The sequence below is a fragment of the Drosophila sechellia genome, chromosome 3R, assembly GCF_004382195.2.
Source record: "Drosophila sechellia strain sech25 chromosome 3R, ASM438219v1, whole genome shotgun sequence".
NCBI lineage: Eukaryota > Metazoa > Arthropoda > Insecta > Diptera > Drosophilidae > Drosophila > Drosophila sechellia.
The window spans coordinates 7,569,719-7,587,854 of record NC_045952.1 but is presented as its reverse complement, the minus strand read 5'-3'; the positions used below and the strand labels follow the sequence as shown (position 1 = coordinate 7,587,854).

At 49.4% G+C, this 18,136-nt stretch overlaps 1 protein-coding gene across 2 annotated transcripts; it reads right to left on the bottom strand.

Moving 5' to 3' along the window:
• Positions 1-20: 20 nt before the first annotated feature.
• On the bottom strand, positions 21-17,680 carry LOC6620074 (dynein beta chain, ciliary). 2 transcript variants are annotated; one of them, XM_032720553.1, is made up of 29 exons: positions 16,957-17,680; positions 16,247-16,399; positions 15,980-16,191; positions 15,674-15,915; positions 15,327-15,609; positions 14,995-15,260; positions 14,486-14,937; positions 12,799-14,375; positions 12,298-12,570; positions 12,010-12,039; positions 10,936-11,877; positions 9,804-10,850; positions 8,937-9,649; positions 8,355-8,707; positions 7,454-8,277; positions 7,031-7,392; positions 6,816-6,972; positions 6,635-6,754; positions 5,341-6,570; positions 5,101-5,270; positions 4,539-5,036; positions 3,968-4,478; positions 3,736-3,906; positions 3,353-3,669; positions 2,876-3,290; positions 1,755-2,756; positions 1,548-1,696; positions 626-758; positions 21-445 (listed from the first exon to the last, which is right to left on the bottom strand). In XM_032720553.1, exons 1-29 carry the CDS (start codon positions 17,678-17,680, stop codon positions 281-283), a joined length of 13,491 nt encoding a protein of 4,496 aa, XP_032576444.1. In that variant the 3' UTR covers positions 21-280. The 2 variants fall into 2 exon arrangements, with proteins under 2 accessions (XP_032576444.1, XP_032576445.1); XM_032720554.1 differs by lacking the exon at positions 12,010-12,039 and having other exon boundaries at positions 281-445.
• Between the last annotated feature and the right edge of the window lie 456 nt (positions 17,681-18,136).

Sequence of the window (18,136 nt, the reverse complement as noted above, 5' to 3'; positions counted from 1 at the left end):
CCCATTCCAGACAAAATACGTTCAGCATTTCTTTTAGGTTTTATGCTAGTGCGCCTAAGGCAAGTCTACTTAGGAGGTGTTTTATTATGAAAACGGTGCACTCTAATAAATAAATCGAAAGTCAAACTTGGAGTCTACGATAAAACTTGGTACATTGGTCTAGCTTATGACTATTATTGTTCTACGTTGTGAACTAGAAAAGAACTACGAAATCGTTTGAACTAAGTTAAGTTAGATAACTAAGTTATGTTAAGCATTAAGCAGTTAGCCATTTAGCCATTTAGGTCTGCAAGAGCAGCGCTACGCCGGCCAGGATCCATTTGCCCGGCTTGTCTTTGGTCTTCAGATTCAAGTTGGACACATAGGTGGTGGGGCCTCGGGTGCGGGTCTTGTAGACCGGGCACTCGTACATGTTCCTCAGATCTTGCTTATCTTGAGTGATTGCCTGCGGTACATAGACGAGGTTAAATTGAATCGGAATCGCATTCAGTGTAGTAGAATAATGGAGTTGAATCTAGTTTTCGAATTTATGCCAACATGCGCCAGCACTGAGACGCCACAGATCCGCCCTCGATTCGCCGATTTGCGGATTTTAGCATTTGCCCGATTTGCATTTCCAACTCACCCGAATGTTGATCACCGGCATGGATGGGTAGAGCTCCTTGAGGCGCGACTCCATGATGATACCCTGCTGTATGTCCCACCTGGCGCCCTCCATGAAGATCCCATGCACGCAGCAGCCGTCGCGCGGTGCCGTCCTGCAATTACAAGATCATCTCAGATGCCGCGACCATACTCGTAGCTATAGCTAGCCACAGGTCTAGCCCAGAGCCAACTAAAAGGGGCGGGTGTCGATGCTAATCTCCATGCAGAGATGCATATTAATTCCGACGACGGCGCGACGGATCTCCATTGTTGTCCCACCAGCGTCGCCATGTGAAACGTGGCTGGCGGGGCGCCACTTAATAAGCAATCAGCTCATCAGCCACTCAGCCCATCAGCTCATCAGCCCAATCAGCCGTTGGGTAAATAGACAATTGTAATTTGCGGTCTATTAATAAGTCTCACATATTTATATTCCAGTGCTGGTTTAAAATTAGCTCTTATGAAATAGCATTGTGGCTATTTTTAGACTCGCACTCGCTGGCCATTGGCCGCAGCTGGATTTTTTCCAGCTTGGAGGCATGATTACATGTCACAACATTACATTCATTATGCGATTGGGATTGAGCTCTGAGCAAATAAGGTCGAGCGGACCATTAGATTACGTTTGGGGGAAAATATTTCAGAGCTAATTCATAGATTTAGTGATTTCGTTCCTAACTAAAATGTTTCGGGATTAAACAAATAAGAGTGAAATTTGTTATAATGGTACAGTAAATACCATTTTAGAAGAAACTGACCATCTAAAGTTAAACTGATCAAATATTCTTGGAATCTGTGACGATTGCGAATTTGAGATTGCTTATGATAGTGTAAACATTCCCGGGAAGGGGTCACGTCAAGAGTCAATTGGGAATTGGCGGGGCAATGGAAGCGACACTCACGTAAATTCCTCCTTCTGCTTTTTGGTCACGTCACACTGGAGGCACATCTTGTCCAGCGGCAGGTCGTTTCTACGGGCGGTGCTCTGCATGATCGCCGTGAGCAGGGATTGGGGATTGAAGAAACCAGCCAGCCAGACGCAGGAGGGTAGCTGTGGGAAGGCAATTTAGGGGATCTGTTGAGCAAAGTTTGCATTACGATTCACTCACTACAAAATCAGTGGACCAGGTCTCCAGTTCGCGCAGACGCAGGCACAGATCGATGAACCAGTTGTTGAGACCCAAGAGCGAAGGATACGCACGTTGCGTCCAAATGGGCGGCACTTGATCCAAAAACAGTGAATTCTCCAGCACCTCCATGTCCGATGTAATGGTCAATTCACCCTTTAAGCCCAAGTCCAACTCCTTCAGGCTGCGCTTCATCTCGCTGGTGAGGAAGTTCATCCGCTCGCACTCCTGAAAGGCCACTATCACATACGGCGTGCGCTCCTCCACCTTGTTCATGATCTCGACCATGTTGAACTCCTCGGGCAGCTTCTCGATGATCTCATCGACGATCTGTTTGACCTTGTCCTCGCGGGTCACCGTTGCCCCTCCTCCGGCTCCAGCATCCCGTGGCTGCATCTCGAACACCGTGCGAAAGATGTTCTCCGCACGCGTGGTTAGGAACCCAATCTCCGCATTGGGATGTAGTCCGTACAAGTACGGTGACTCCGCCGGCATCATTTCGTCCACGTACGTATGGTATCCCTGGTAGTCCGTGTTGGGCGGAGCGGGAAATGAGGGCGCCAGAAAGAGCTCGCCATCCACCAAATCCGGCTGCATATACTCCTCCAAGTAGGTTATGCACAGCCTTCGGTCCCAGTCGTCCGTAATATGACCCCCGTACATAATTTCGCCGAACAGGTAGCGCAGATCCTCCCATGGTACCTTGGCATTCGCCTCCAGGTAATTATACAGCACCGACACACTGATGTTGAGATCTCCCACGTTGAATGGATAGATCTTGTTCCAGCCCTGGGGTCCAAACTTTCGACGCTCGGCGACTACAGCGTGGAAATAGCAGAGGGAGAAGAGAATGGCTTTGAACTCTGCCTCCTTGCCCGACATCTCGAGTGTTTCCTGGGTGAAGTTATCCAACGCCTTGTGGAGATTAGCCAACATTCCAGTTGGAGGCTCGTTGGTGATCTTAATTGATGATTCCAAGATGCCCTGAAAACAATTGTGAAAATTTACTAGTACTTGTTGGGAAACTACAACTGCAAAATTATGTTATTCTTAATCTATTAATTTTATAACAATCAGTAGCAACATAGAAGAAATGGACATACCTGCGGTATGATGTGGGCAGAAGGCGTCGAGGCTGGCTCTGCACTCAGGAACATGCGATAGTCCGGGTGCGAGTCCTCGGCGTAGTACTCGAGCTTCTTCTCCAGCACCGGCAGCCACTTCCTAACCAGATGGATGTTCTGCAGAACCACCCAGTGACCATGCTTGGCCGCCGTATCCATGGCGGCCTCTGCTATGGCTTCCTGGCCCTGTCCCAAAGACACGTTATGGAAATTACCCAGATCCATGCTGAAGCCCATTTGTTTGCCCAGCGCCTCCACGTCCTTGAGTGGATTTACACCTGGCGAGAGGATGAAGAATATGGGGGTGGACGGACTTGCTTCCTCGTACGATTTTGCGAACTCCATGGCGCGGCTTTCTACATATTTCGATCCAAGTTTCTCCTCAATGAAGTCGCTGTTTGGGAAGTAGGTTAATTATTGTATAGCCGGAATAAAGTATTACTAGAAGGTACGTACGCTAAAGCGTATGTCATGCGATCTGGCCTTAAGGCCCTGATCATGCAAAGTCTTTGTAGAGCCGTTTTGTTCTTCCACTCCTGCGGGAATTTCTCCTTTTCCGGCAGCTCCGATTCGACCAGCTTCTTCCAGCGCTTCGAGGAGGTCTCGATGTCGCGGTCCAAGTTCCTGAATTCATCTTTGGACGCTAGACTGCATATTCCGCCCCACGATTGATTGGTCAGAAAGTCCACAGGACTTGTCACATGTGGTTTGATCGGGAAGCGGAGCAAGAAGTCCAGTTCCGCCGATGTAACCTCCTCGTTCATAAGAAGAATCTGATGCAGAATTGAAAGAAGGCATTCAAATAATCGCTACTGGAATTACTGATGGATTGCTCTTACCTGAAATGTCATTTGCGAGGCGAAGATGAGCTTGTCGCATTCGAAAAGACCACGCGAAGTGTACTGAAACACCGAATACGTTATACAATCAATCAGATTGGAGACACGCAAATCCAAAGTATCGCCAGGTTCAGCCTTGGCTATGGCCTTTTGGAACACTACACTAAAAGCCTGCCAACGAAGGAAGTATTTCATAATAAGGCCATCTAAACTTGTAGTCCTCAAAACCCACCTTCAGTGAAAACTGATATATCGGATTGATAGTGTTTAGTTCGTTTAGGATGAAGTAAAGCAAACTGGCTCTGGCCGCCGCCGGTCTGTAGTATTCTCGGGCCTTGTCGATCTCCTTGGAGGTAATCTTCGCCTCGGCCACCTTCTGCTCGATCTCCGAGGCAGTGCTCTTCGTGGTCTCCAGGTTCTCCACCAGCGCCGTGTCACCTAAAATATTCTCACCCGCCGACGAAAGGCGCGACAATAGATCGTCCTCCAGTTTCTTCAGCATGATCTTAAAGTCGTTCTGTTGCTTTGTGAGATCGGCTTTCAACTCCTCCAGATCGGGACGCTCGGCTTTCACCACTTCCGCCAGCAGTTGATCCTCTAGTCCATCGCGTGTTACGGTGAAGTTAATAAGTGTGGTTTGTGCTTGCATCTCTGGCTTGTAGTGCGGATTAGCTAGCTTGGTGTGCAGGATCAGGCGGAAGTTGGAGTTGTATTCGATCTCCTTGTCTCCAATTTTGATAGCCCTAAAGAAGTTCGATAAGTAAGTAATTTGCAGAATAGCCTCATCCAAAACCACCACTTACTTTCCCTTCTTGATCAAATTTCGACCCAGCAGAGAGTCTAACACTGGGTCCAGGTTCTCGTCGATATTCTCGATTAGCACATTGCAGCCCGCATTGATGGACTTCTCGATGATGTCCAGATAACTGCGCTGACCTAGACGAATCACCTTCAAGTCCTCACCATACTTCTGCTTGATCCACTTGACTCCCTGCAACTGGGGATCGATCATCAGTGGCCATCGATCCGAGTTGGACAGGATGGTGGCATTCTCAATGGACATTCGATCGCTGGGTAAACCCTCATTGGTCCAAATAGCGATGGTGGTATCGTCTGTCAGCAGCGAAAGGGGATCGAGATTTTCGGTTGTGGGTATGGGCGGATCAATGCTCTTCAAAAAGGGTGTCCACATCTTGAGTAAGAGGTCGATGCGGAATCCTTTCGTGAAACAGCCGACATAGGAAATAAAGGCGGTGATGAGTAGAATATCGCCGGGCAACGTAATGCCCTGCTTGACGAAGCTGATTTAGAATAAACATAGTCATTTAGTATGGAAGTTCACTTGTATGTAGTCGAGATACCCACTTGTTGACCGCTTCGGCCCAACGTACGTTCTCACTGGCCAGACCGCCCACCAGGCGATTGGCCAGGGCAATGGTGGCTTGGGTGGCATCCGCTTCCTGTTGGCACCGCAACTTATCCGCAGTGGCCTTCTCAAAGTCCGCCGTCAGCTTGCCCAGTTGCTCCTCGAGGCTCTGTAATGGAAATAGTTTGGTATTAAGAGAGATCACCTAAGAGTAGCCCGTCAGTGAGTCCTAATCCTACCATCACTTTCCGCTTGATGCCAGCCAGTTTGTCCTGGGCAGCGGCCAGTTCCGCATTTGCCGCAGCCAGGGCCTTACGCTTGGGTTCCACGTCGCAGTAGACCTCGTAGAACTTAATGATATTTATGACCCAGGCGCACAAACCAGCCGCCGCCCCCGACTTGGAGCGCACGAACTCCGGCTCGAATTCCGGATCCTTCAGATAGGGCTGGATGGCCTTGGTGATCTCCGGGTGAATGTTCTCCTTGTCGTAGTTGATCAGCGAGTCGAGGAACGTGTCCACCTTGGCCATGGCGATTTTGGCCGCTTTCCAAGAGCGATCCTTAGGCACCTTGCCACCCTGGGAGAGCAGCACCATCACAGCGGCGGTCACATTGGTGACGGCGCCTGGCGGCGAACCGAAGCTCTTGAGCTCGGTGAGATTCGCCTTATTCAGGGTGTTCAGCGCGTCCTGGGCGGCCATTAGAGCTGGCTCTGCCTTGAGGAGATCCTCCTCGCAGTCCCGCTGCTTCTTGCTGACTTCGTCGGCTATCAAAGCGACCTTCATTTCCTCCTCGTCGGCCACGGCTTTCTCCGTTTGCACCTTCTCCGTCTCGATGCCCACAATCTCGATGAGGGCGTCGGCCGCCTCGTTCTTCTCCTTTAGCTCGATCTCCTGCACGGCGAGCTTTACTTTCAGATCGGCCACCTGTAGGGCAGTGGACCGCAGTTTCTCCAGTCCGTTCTCCAGACGCTCGATCTTGCTCTGCAGGTCCTCGTTCTTGTGGTTGAGTAGTTTAATGTAGAGGTTTATCTGCTCCAGATAACTCTTCGGTGTGGTATAGTTGTAGCGCCTCTCATTCTGGAGGTACACCTTGGACGTGGTGTTGACCGATGTATGGACGTAGGCCATGAACTTGGCCACGGAATCGCGGTGGTTCTCCGGCAACACCTTGTTCTGGGCGAGGAAGTTCATCGCCACCGATATGAGTGCCTCCTGAGGCCATTCGTGGAACCAATTGATGGATGTGGCATTGATGATGGCCGGGAATTTTCTCGACCGAACACGCAGTGTCGAACCCACTGGTGAAAAGCACAAAACTATCTTAAGCTGCTTGCGCACACGATCGATGAAGAATTTCCAGCAATTTTCTCGCGTATCAACAAGTCCCGCGCCTTTAACCTCATTTCGAACCCCTGCGATAATGTTCTCAATCTCGTCATCGGGAAACAAATCCGGAATCTCGCCAGTCTGAAAGTGAATGAATTTAATAAATTTGGTGCCGAACACTTAAATGCAGTTAGTATAAACCTACCGCGAGCATATCGTTGATCAAGACGAGGAAATCCTCGCTGGGTATCTGCGCATCCGTCATTAGGAACATAATGCCAACGTTCTTTAGTCCGGCCTTCAGATAAAGTCCTGAAAATTCATTCTGCAATGGGTTGATGGTTAGGATTAGTCAGGTTGGGCAAGGGACTAGTAGACTGAGAAACCTTCAAGTCATTGACTCCGTAGCCCTTCTTCAGCTGTATCTGCACGACCTCCAAGCTGGATATGAATGCTGCCAAGCGCGCTAGAGATTGTTTCCCGCTGCCACCAACACCAACCAATAAGGCGCTGCCACGCGGTGATTCTAAAATGCGATTGATCCTGAAAGTAGCGTCATTGTTAGTAATTGCAATTGAGGCTCCATATGGGTGTATCCCACCTGCATACGTGCATCATCGCATCCTCGAATAGCACCAGGTTCATGGCAGCGACTAGATCATTATACGATGACATTGCTTCCTGAAGGAGTTTGTGAAGCTCAGGCCAACCCTTGATGGGCATGTACTTAGGATCACCAATTCCTCCAGCGAAATGACAGTAAATATTCGGCTTGTCGAATATGACGGACTCGTCAATTTCCTCGAATGACTTCTTGACAATGTCATGCTGCATCTTGGTAAAGCTATCGATGTCCTTATCGTCCGTTAGCTTATCCGAGTACACCCTCTGTGTCTCGTGCTGCCACAAGCGTATAAGATCTGTGGAGCCCGTCAAGCACTCTGTCGAACTGAACAGCAGTCCCTGGAAGGGGATTAGACAATTTAAAAGCTACCAACCATCCACCATCATCGTCGAAACTCACCTGAAAGACATTGCTGATGTCGCGCAGATTGAAGATGTAGTGCGACTTGATTGCAGTGGGCAGAAAGACCTGCAAGCACTTGTTGTGCAGAGCGATCGTGGCGGCCACAATGTTGGGCGTCATCCGCGTGACGATCGGAGTGAACTTCTGTTCCGCGTTGGCGAAGTGCTGTGCCAGGATGGACGAGTACATGACCGTGATGGACTCGGGACCTGGAAAACTCACAGCCAGGACGCAGAAGTGGCGCTGCAGGCGCGGATTGATCGTGAAGCTACCGGAGGTGGGGTTCATGCACGCCACGTACTGGCAGTTGTGGATGTCCTTTAGAGTGAGCTTGTTCCGGTCGTACCAGTGGCCGTAGTCCAGGTGCTGCCGCATTAGCGTGTGCGGCTGTACTGTTCCGTAGGCATCCACCTCCGGCATATTGATGTCGTCCACGAAGTAACAGAGCAGCTTGTTGCCGGGCGGTCCGTAGTTGCGTCCCGCCTTCTTCTCCAGCGGCTTCTCGAGGATCTTTTGCAACATTTCGGACGTGGTATAGTAATTGAATGGTATTGTCGTGACAGCGTAATTCTCAGAAAGCGATTGAAGCTTCTCGTTCACCAGTACGGTCTTGCCGCAGCCGGCATTCCCCACTAGCATCACCGGGTGCTTCTTATCCATCAGGAGATCTAGGAAAAAACGCAGGCGTATCGACTCGGAGGTGTGCACGATGACAGCCTGCAGCGGCAGGTCCGAGTCCAGCTCGAATTTGGGGATCTTCTCGGTCCAGGGCAGGAAGGTCTTCGTCTCGCTGTCCAGAAAGTAGTCGAAAACTGTTCCACCTTGGAGGTTGCAATGGAGCAGGAGAGAATGCTTTAAGCTCGTGGGTTAAGTCAATTGATCGGGGATCGGCACTCACCTGGCGGGAACTTAACAGTTTTGAACTCATTTACCCACCATTTGCTGAACTCCACGCGGTAGTCAATGGCTTGATCCTGGAACATGGCCGACCCGAAGGCCCAAATACAGGCAAAAACAAAGTACAGTTCGTGCCATTCTTTTGGACAGTCGGCCGGCGTGTTCGCTGGTATTAAAAAACAGTTTAGGAGATGGCACAGCATTTGAATGTGTGCCATTTCGGCGACAGGCGTGATCTTCTTGAAACGCACGCGAATCGTTTCCAATGAAGGCGGTATGTACTTATCGAATAACATGACCAAATTGGACTTTTCGGCTGGAATTTTACGCGTTTCAACCCAACTGGTTACATAGCTGGAAAGAGAGATGGGTTAGTGGAACGAACTTATATAGTTCTTATATAGTATTATGTAAAATGTTCTAGGAAAGATCGGTTCCGATTCCAGCTATTTGAGAGGAATGCAAAACGAGAACATGAGGTACAGCAATGCCAATTTTGAATAATAATAAAGAAAGTAGTGAGAGATTTGAACTTGAGAAAAGTAGTAGTAGAACGGGTATCCCAGTTACTCCCCATACTCACGGATTCCAACCCAAGTCCTGCGGGTTAATGTACAGGATGCCAGCCCTGGATACGGTTGCCGGCGTTGCTGTTCTCAGGTTGGAGATCTCGAAGAGCAAACGCATCGAAGGCGTCAACGCAATGCGTTCGTTGCTGGCCAATGTGAGGACCTTGTTGTCGTCCATCACGGTATTGAGACTTTCAATCCACATCGGATCGATGTCGCCGTCGAGCACGATCCACTTTGGTTGATCGCCCGTTATGTTTGCCTGATCCCGCATCAGCACCGAGAACAGGCCGTCCTTCCACTCGCGTGTCGCCGGGTTGATAATGCCGAAAAGTTCATCATTGGTCACAGCTTTCGGATTCAAGTCATTGAAAATCGGCTTCCGCTTGATGTTCTGGTAGGTGCGCAGCAGCGTCTTCCACACCTGGGTCTTCCCAGTGCCCGCATTGCCAACGATGAACACGGAGTGACGTACCTCCAACAGCTCCTCCAGCTGCACTACCTTCAGTATGAAATTGTCTTCTGGTTGTAGTAGGAGATCGGAGGCCGCTTGTTTTACGGTGCGTTCAAAATCCTGATCACGTTTGCGGGGCACATCCAGGGCGGGAAACAGGTCGCTGATAAGCCCCATGAACACCGGCATGTCGTCCGTGATGATTTTCGGTATGTTGAAGTCTCGGAGTGCGCGCATCAGCACCTCCTCCTCCGGACGACCGGGATCACCTCTCTGGAAAGCGAAAAGAATAATTAAATCAACTATTAGACAATAAGACCCAAGACAATTAACTATTAAACCAAACAATAGCAATATGAGTACCCAATAAAGTGTAATACCCAAGTTAGATCAGCATTCCCATTACCAGGAACAAAAGAAATCTCACCTTCAGGGATCCCGCCACTACGAGCACAGATTTAATAGCTCTGAGACCCCAATCGTAGTGATCCTGCTTAGAGAGCAGTTCCTTGCAGAGCGTGTAAAGCGTGATGAACTTGCGGGCCAGAACTCGCGCGTCCTGAAATCCTTCGGCCACCAGCATAATCTCGCAGATAAGCTCGAAGTCCGGCACGACCATGGCGCAAGGGCGGAAGAGGGCTTTTAGATTCTCCGGTAGCTCCGTGCGGCCCGCGTAGCCCGGATTCATAGTGATGAATATGCCCACCGTGGGCACGCAGCTGATCATCTCGCCCATGAAGTTGAACTTGTCCTTTTTGTCGCGAATGGCATCCTGGACGGACTTTACTTGAACGGCAACCACCGACAGGACCTCCACAGTGATGCGGTTAAATTCGTCGAAGCAGCCCCAGGCGCCCGTTTGGGCCAGGCCCTTGTAGATATTGCCGCAGGATTGGTAGTCCATCTGCTCGGAGCAGTTGAAGACGTAAACCGATATGCCGATGGCGCGCCCCAAGTCCTTGGTGGTCTCGGTCTTTCCGGTTCCGGCTGGCCCGGCTGGAGCGCCCCCCATTACCAGGTGGAGGGACTGGGTCAGTGTAATGTAACAACGATCTGTGAGCGGCGTTATGACCAGGCGTGGCGTATTGCCCAAGTATTCGTGACAATACTGGAATTCTGCGTCGCAAATATTGGCAAAACAGTCCTTCTCCACATCGTCGAAGCGATGTCTTAACTGCGATTGCCACATAAACGCGGAGCCCGAATCCAATTTGGCCTGAATCATCTTGGCGACCACATCTCTAGAGTGCACATCAATTGTGCATATCGTCATTATCTTCTGACGATCGCCTTTGCTAAGCTCACCCAGCAGAAGCGTTATGAGCAGACTGAGCTGCGATATCTGTTTCTTGTAGTAGTCCTTAATGGCGTTATCATAGCCCTCCTCCAACCGGCTAAAGGCGATGTTCACCTCCGTGGACCACCAGATCTGCGATCCGCAGAGGGACACCTGGGCAGGGTAGTCGAATAACCACTAATTGAAAGAATAAATTTGTTAGTTTTACAAACATCTCATGAAAGTCCTATTACTAATGGGACGTGAAAAGAATTGAACTAACCTGTTCCCGCTGCTTTTCCTCGTAGGCAATCACCGCCTCCATGACGTAGTGCCTCAGACTGGCACGCATCGCCGCCTGGATACGGTTTAGCCAGACCTCTACGGGTCCTCGGATGCTGGCCAACTCGTTGAACTCCACGTACTCACCATCTTTGGCGTACATTCCCGACGCCGTGTTGATCTCGTTGGACTCGTCGCGGTTGAACTTCAGGCGGGCGATCGAGTCGAAGAGCTTGGTCAGGTGCTTGGTGACCATTTCCGGCTGGATGCCGTTGCTCAATACGTCCAGCAGGTCCGCCGAGGACACGAAGTAGAAGCGAGGAAAAGCCAAGCGTTTCGTTTCCAAGTACTCTGCCAATGCCTTTTCGCAAAGCGTAAGCTCCTTCTGCAAATGCTCCAGGCGTTCGATTAGGCCGGAACGATTGGTGGACGCCACCACGTTCGACGAGACGGACATCTCATCCATGAGGACGCGAAACTCGGCGTCAATGTTATCGAATCGATCCGAATCGACGGGAAGCTGTTTGCGTATGTCTTCCGAACTCATGAAGATACTCTCAAGATGGGTCCAAGTGCGTTGCACCTCAAACCATACGGTTATCACTTGATCGGCGATCATGAGCTTGTTTTGCCAAGTGGACACTTCTTCGAGGAAATGGGCGATGTACTTGGATGTTATTAGATTCTGTAGGCAAACCTGATTATCTTCAAGCGTCTCTATGAGTTCTTCCGAAGCCTTCAGGAGGTTACAGCCGGTACGCGGGTGCAACTCGTGGTCAAACTCCATGACCGTCCACGTTGTGTTCAGATCCCGCAGTATCTTCTCCATGGACATCTCCTTGACCGCCTTGTCGACGATGTTCTTCACCTCCTCCTCGCATTCGTGCAGATTCAGGCCCAACAATTCGGCCAGCGTCGTTTCGTGGTCCATGATAAACTTGACCTATAAGAGGATCAAACTTAAGCAATACTAATCGGTGCTATTTCGGGGTGCAGATATCGACTACAGTGGCTATACGGATATAACTACGAAACTACGACTGACACATGCTCTGGAATTGGCCAAGCCACTTACGGTCACTTCCTTGGGCAGGGCGGCCAAACTCTGCAATGAAATGGTATTTACAAGAACTGTACAGTTTGGGCCGGGCACAGTATCCCGGAAATCAAGCGGAAACGAAACGAGTTTGGAAAGAAAATGATTAAAACGTATTGCTATACAATGGAGCTGCCAATTGGTGGAGCTCGTGTGCTGGGGGAAGTGGAAAGATTTACACGGATTATTTACATCGGGCCAAATGGCTGGGATTGGCGTAAGAGTTCAAAATCAAGAAATCATTAAAAATGGAAACACAAAATAGACCTTGGTGGAGTTCATCAGTTGGTTCCAGTGACGCTCCCGAATGGCCGGATTCTGCAGCTCCCCGACGGCTCGGAGCGAGGTCAGCATGTTCTTGACCGTCGACTCCAGGTTGATGAAGGTGTCCCACGGGCGCATCTCCTTGTCCAACAGACGTATGTCCTTGGCGAACTTCTTGCACTCAATGTCCATGTTCTCCACGTCCACCTTGCGCCACGGCGTCGTTTTCCAATCGTCGATGCTGGTGGCCACGATATTGACGTAGTCCCAGAGTTGCTGGGAGAGTTTAAAGAGTTATTGGAACAATCGGGGGATTAGTACGGATTAGGGTATTCATTACGATTAGGGTTAGTAAATCACTTGCGGGGGAAAAAAGAAAAGCTCAAAGTTCCACATGTGGCATGCATAAATTTAGTATAGTAGTTGATTAAACATGCACAGATAAAGTGGTAGACATAAAGAAATAAATCCATATTTGTGAAATTCTACAAGTAAAAGGGATACCTTCAGCATGCGCAGCTCCTTGCGACATTGTTTCAGAACTTTGAATTCCGGAATGTTGACCTCAAACAAACTTCCGGACTCCTGAATGTCCCTCATCTCACTCTCACATAGGAACATATCGTCGTTGATGCGGTCCATCAGGAGGTACGGCTTGTAGCAATCGAACCGGAAGAAGTCGTACGTCTTGAAGACCTCCCGGAAGAGCTGGATGTGACTCTCAAAGAGGGCGATCTTGTTCCGGATGCTGACCACCTCAGTGGCCTGCAGAGGCGACACCTGCTGCTTCACCGTGGTGGCGATCTTCTTAGTGTTCGCCCACTGCTCCGGCAGTTCCTGCAGCAGCACGTTAACTTCCTCGGGAATATCCATGTCATAGTACTTCAGCAGTTGAATGGTCTCCTGCATGGGTTCGAACATCTCGTCGGTCTTGGCGGCCCGTTCCTTAACCTGCATTAGGTACGCCATGATGCTGACCAGACCCTCGTAGTCCTTTTCCTTCACCGTCTGCAGCAGACCCTCGTCGGCTTTACGAATAAAATGACTGAGATTCATGAGGCTTGAGGTGACTGTGGTGACCAGGTGCTCCTTGAACATGTTGCCCCACTTGCACACTGTATTGAGCAGGGCCTGGCGGAATGGCCGCACATCCACCTGGAACCAGGAACTGAACACCTGGAATGGACCAATGTCCTCGATCTCGTTGAACAGAGATTCGTAGTTGTCGATCTGCTCCCTGAAAGCCTCGATCGTGGGCTGGCAGGGTTGCGGAGGCGGCTGATTGGGATCGTTAATCAGTATCAGCTCAATCTCATCGGGATCCAACATGCGTCCGTACTCCAGGAAGTACTCCATGCATTCTTCACGATCGTCAAGCCAGAGATAAGAGTACCGCTCAAACTGGCGACAAAATCGAGAGGCCTCCTCCATCACCAGATCCACACCGTTTAATATCTCGCGGCGCATATCGATGATGTCCTGGTTTTCCTTTATCATCTCCACGTAGTTGCGCTTTACATTGGGCTTTAGGCGTTTAATCAACGACCCCATCTTCATGATGTCCCGCATCAGTTCTATCAACATGTTGTTAAAGCCCATCGGATCCTCGGGATCCAGCGAGGGCACAAACACAAGATTGGGTTCAACAAGTTCCAGCCGAGATTCAAATAGTGGAGCATAGTTGTTCTCCGGATCCATATTCTCTGCTAGATAGCCAACGCTCACGCCAACTGTCTTTAGGATGTTTTCGTAAACGATGTTGTCCACAAAATCCACGTAACTCAGCCACACTGCGTCGTCCTGTTTGCTTTCCATGTCAAACTGCAGCATGTTGTCCTGCAGCAGCTTGTGGATCTCAATCGAAGCTGCCTGGATCTCCGCGTATCGCTTGGATGTCCGATCCGGGCGCTCGTCTATGGAGAGCACAGTGTCCTTTTTGCAGTCCCGCCTCTCGAAAAGAGGCTGCTTGGCCCACACGCCCATTATCTTGCGAATCTGGCGAAGATTTCCCTGGGTGTGATCCATGCGATTCTGAAGAGCAGCCACCGGCTTGCGTAGCTTATCGAGATAACTTAGAATATCTGCAAATGCCAGAAGAACATTAACATAATATCCCTAAAATAAAATGTAGCTTAATATGTCTCGATCTCCTAATAAATTCTGAATTTTCCACTTGACTGAAAAGACGCACCTGAAGAATTCCAAACTAGCTGATTCACGCCTATCTCAACCAGATCATCAATCATCTTTATCTCGGGTTCGATCAGCCTTAGTTCCACCGGTGAGCTACCTTCTTGTATGCTGTTGTACCAATCAATGGTCTTCTCCAGGTTGAGGGTATAAGATCGAAAGACGTCGCTCTTTTCGGCAAAGTCGATGGCAATTTGGGGAATTCCTTCGATCTTCATTTGCTGCATGTAATGCACCTCCCTCAGAATGGAAAACAAGGCGGCACTGAAGTTGAGGATCAGCGAATTGTGGCGACGATCCCGCGCAATAAGCGATTTCTTCAGATTCTCCTCGATCTGTCCGTCCAATTGACCTGCCCAGTCATCAAAGAACTGAGTCTTGCAGGAGCCCAGTTTCACCATGAGGATCTCGTAGCGCTCTACGATTTCCTGGGACTTCTCTGTCTTGGTGATCCTGCAAACGATTAGGGATTGATGGAATCTTATTTATCATATGGTTTAGAGTACTTACTCATGCTGTAATGCCTTAAAGTTCTTGACTGGAGCCGTGATCCGCGTCTCCAGCTGATGGCACCAGCGTATGAAGGCGGCTACTGGTGGACAATTGTAGTTGGGATACAGGTTGTCGCCCACCTTTTTCAGTTCCATTTGCTTGTCGTAGATGGACTCACAGACGGTCATCTCATCATCAAGCATCCGCACAATTTCGGCATAACGCTGGGTGAACTCCTCCTTGATCTTTGGTCGATCGAGCACACTGCCCACAATGCTAATGAGCTAAAGTACACGCAGGATCAGAGATCAGTAAAACATAAATATGTTCTAGGGAATTCCAAGTGATACCTTGAAAATACTCTCCAGGTTGTGGCAATCATCAAAGGCCTGGCACAAAATGGCAGCCAGCTTCATGTCCAGCTCAAGGATGCGGGTCTGGAAGCCCTTGAAGTCCTCATCGAACTCGTGATCATCTGGATCGAGAACATCGTAGCTTTTCGAGGCGAAGGCCGTGAAGTACTGATTGAACTCCACGTAGACATCTGTGATGCGAGTGCTGAGCTGGCGACCCCGCAGCCCACCGATTTCGACTTTCTCTAATTTCAGGAATTCAATCACAGTAAAGAAGAACCTTGGCAAAGCCAGAGCTAAGTAGCAGCAACTATCTTTAAAGTAAATCAACCCAACAAACTTACCATTGAATTGTTGTGAGGCGTTCGAGGAAGGCATTAAAGCGCTTGAAAACTGAATTTGGATGAAAAGTCCATAAAATCGGCGGCCGCTCCTCGGGCTCCGTGAAGAACGTGGCCAGTCGTTCCTTGTAGTAGTCGAATAGCTCCCGAAAGAACTTCAGTATCTGGATGGACAGGGTGAGTCGCTGCATGGCCTCGTCGATATCGCTGTGGAATATGGACGAGGGATCCAGGTATCTCTTGGCCTGCAATCGATCAAATATATCAGATGTCGTATCCGTTTCTATCCGCCAAATGCCTTCCACCCACCTGGTGTATAATCAAGTTGCATATTTCCTGCAACAGCACGGTTATTTTCGCCGACTGGCAATAGTAGCGTGAGTTGCCCCACAAAATGCCCACCGTGTTCATGAACGGAATGAGCAACGGCTTGCACTCGGCGAAATCAATCTCCTCCAGGTGCTGAAGTGGGCGCTTCAGGGGGTTCAGATAGAGTGTTATGTCCTTTGCCTCCGCCAGAGCTGCGGAAATCACCGATTAGCATGCTAAACTCACGTTTCGCGCCACCACACTCACCCGTAACGACGTTCTTGAAGAGGGTCTGGAAGCACGGATGGTAGGCACTCATCGAGTACTCCAGTATCAGGGCCATGGCACGAATGCGCTCGTTGCGCAACTGGTCGTAGATGAACGACAGATTCTTGAGGCGATTGTTCCAAAATGTGAACTCTGACAGGGGGATATACAGATGACACGATGGAGATTGCGCATATTAATTAATCAAGCGAATTAATCCAGATATTTGGTTTTGCATGTTTAATCATTTTGCCAATAAGGTACTTATAAAATCTTGACTTGGTGGTGGGTTATGAAAAGTATACGTTATATTCTGTTTAGTAGTAATATGTTCATTCCACCGCTCTTTAATTCGAAAACCCCGTGAAAATCGGAGTGGATTTAGGCAATTCCAGCACTTAGTTTCCGGCTTTCTATGAACCCATTCTACTCAATTGTCAATGTCAAATGTGAACGCGTAATAAATCCGATAACCCATTTAGTCCTATGACAATAGCATCAGAAGTACATTCATATTGCATGCACGCGGAATGTCATTCGTGAACAGATAATAAAGCAGGACGAAACTTTTGGATGAGTACGAACATGCAAATTTCGGGGTTGCTAGGATATGGGGAGACTTGAATTTTATCAATAAATAATAAACGGAGCGAGCCAAAAATAAAACCGTCACACGTGGTGCCGTGCCACCACCACCATGTCGTACTCACCCGTGTGTGGAGTTGGATTCTGGCCATTGGCAAAGGCGTTCGAGGGACTCTCCTTGATGACCTCGTGGATCTGAGTGGCCCACTTGATGACAACGCCCTCGATGGCGCTCTTCAGGTACAGATCGAATTGGCACTGCTCCGTTTCGACCAGCTCCTTGGCCGCCTTCACTATCTTCTCGACGCCCACGGGCATGGCCAGGATGGTCTCCCCGCTAACCTGACCCTTCACCTGGTGCACGGTGCTCTTAAGGCTGTGCACGTGCTTCTGCACGTCCTGGGCCACCATGATGGGCCAGCTGCGGTAGTTGTCCTCGTTGGACAGGAGGGGCACCAGTACCTCCTCCACCAATGCGGACAGCTGGTCAATGGTGCGCGTGGCTAGATCGCCGTAGATGATGAAGTTGCCGCAATCCTCCCGAGGAATGGGCAATGCATAGCGCTTGATGAAGTACACGCCCTTGCTCTTCAGCTGTGATAATGGAAAGGTGGTCGATGGGACCAGCTGGGCGGCTGGGGTGAGGATGATAATCAGGACAACCGGGGTGTTCCTGTCCAGAAACTCCTTAATGATGCCCTTGTGCTCCTCCACCGTGACGACACGCGTCCACTTCTCCGGCTTCAGCTTCAGGGACTTGATGACAAAGGACCCCATCAGCTCCAGGCGCGGATCCGGGCCACCAGCTGCCGCCGCTGCAGCGGCCTCGGCGCTGGTGGATGGCTCCATCGCGACCCACTCGCTGGGGGTTGGTTGTGGGTGGGGCGGTTGCTTTGGTGCTTCTGCTCCTGCAGTGGTTGTCTGGCTGTTGCTGTTGTCTGTTGTTTGCTGTGGGGATGAGGTGCACATGCATATCTGAGTGTTTGGCTGACCTTGTTACCACTAACAACTAGTATATGAAATCGATTAAAATTGCAAATCAATAGGGATTTTTCGGTATTACGAAATATGTTTTTATGTTATTCTTTAAAAATAACTTGATAAAATTGAACACTTTTAATTTTAAGAACTTTTTCGTATGTTATGTAACAATTTACACAATTTTTACTGATTACATAACACTTATGATGGCAAAAATTGAAGAACTTCCTTTGAAAACCAACAAAATTACTTGTAAAACGAGCTTAACCACGTATTAGCTATCAATTATTTCATTAGTTCATTAATTTGCAATTTTTTGTATAT

Bases quoted from the DNA above. Each gene is read 5' to 3' on its own strand.
- LOC6620074 (XM_032720553.1), bottom strand. From the start codon at position 17,680: ATGGAGCCATCCACCAGCGCCGAGGCCGCTGCAGCGGCGGCAGCTGGT. The intron at 10,851-10,935 runs GTTAGTTCAATT...TCTTTCAATTAG, and splicing joins AGGAAAAGCAGCGGGAACAG to TGGTTATTCGACTACCCTGC. The intron at 759-1,547 runs GTGAGTGTCGCT...TTGTAATTGCAG, and splicing joins AAGCAGAAGGAGGAATTTAC to GACGGCACCGCGCGACGGCT.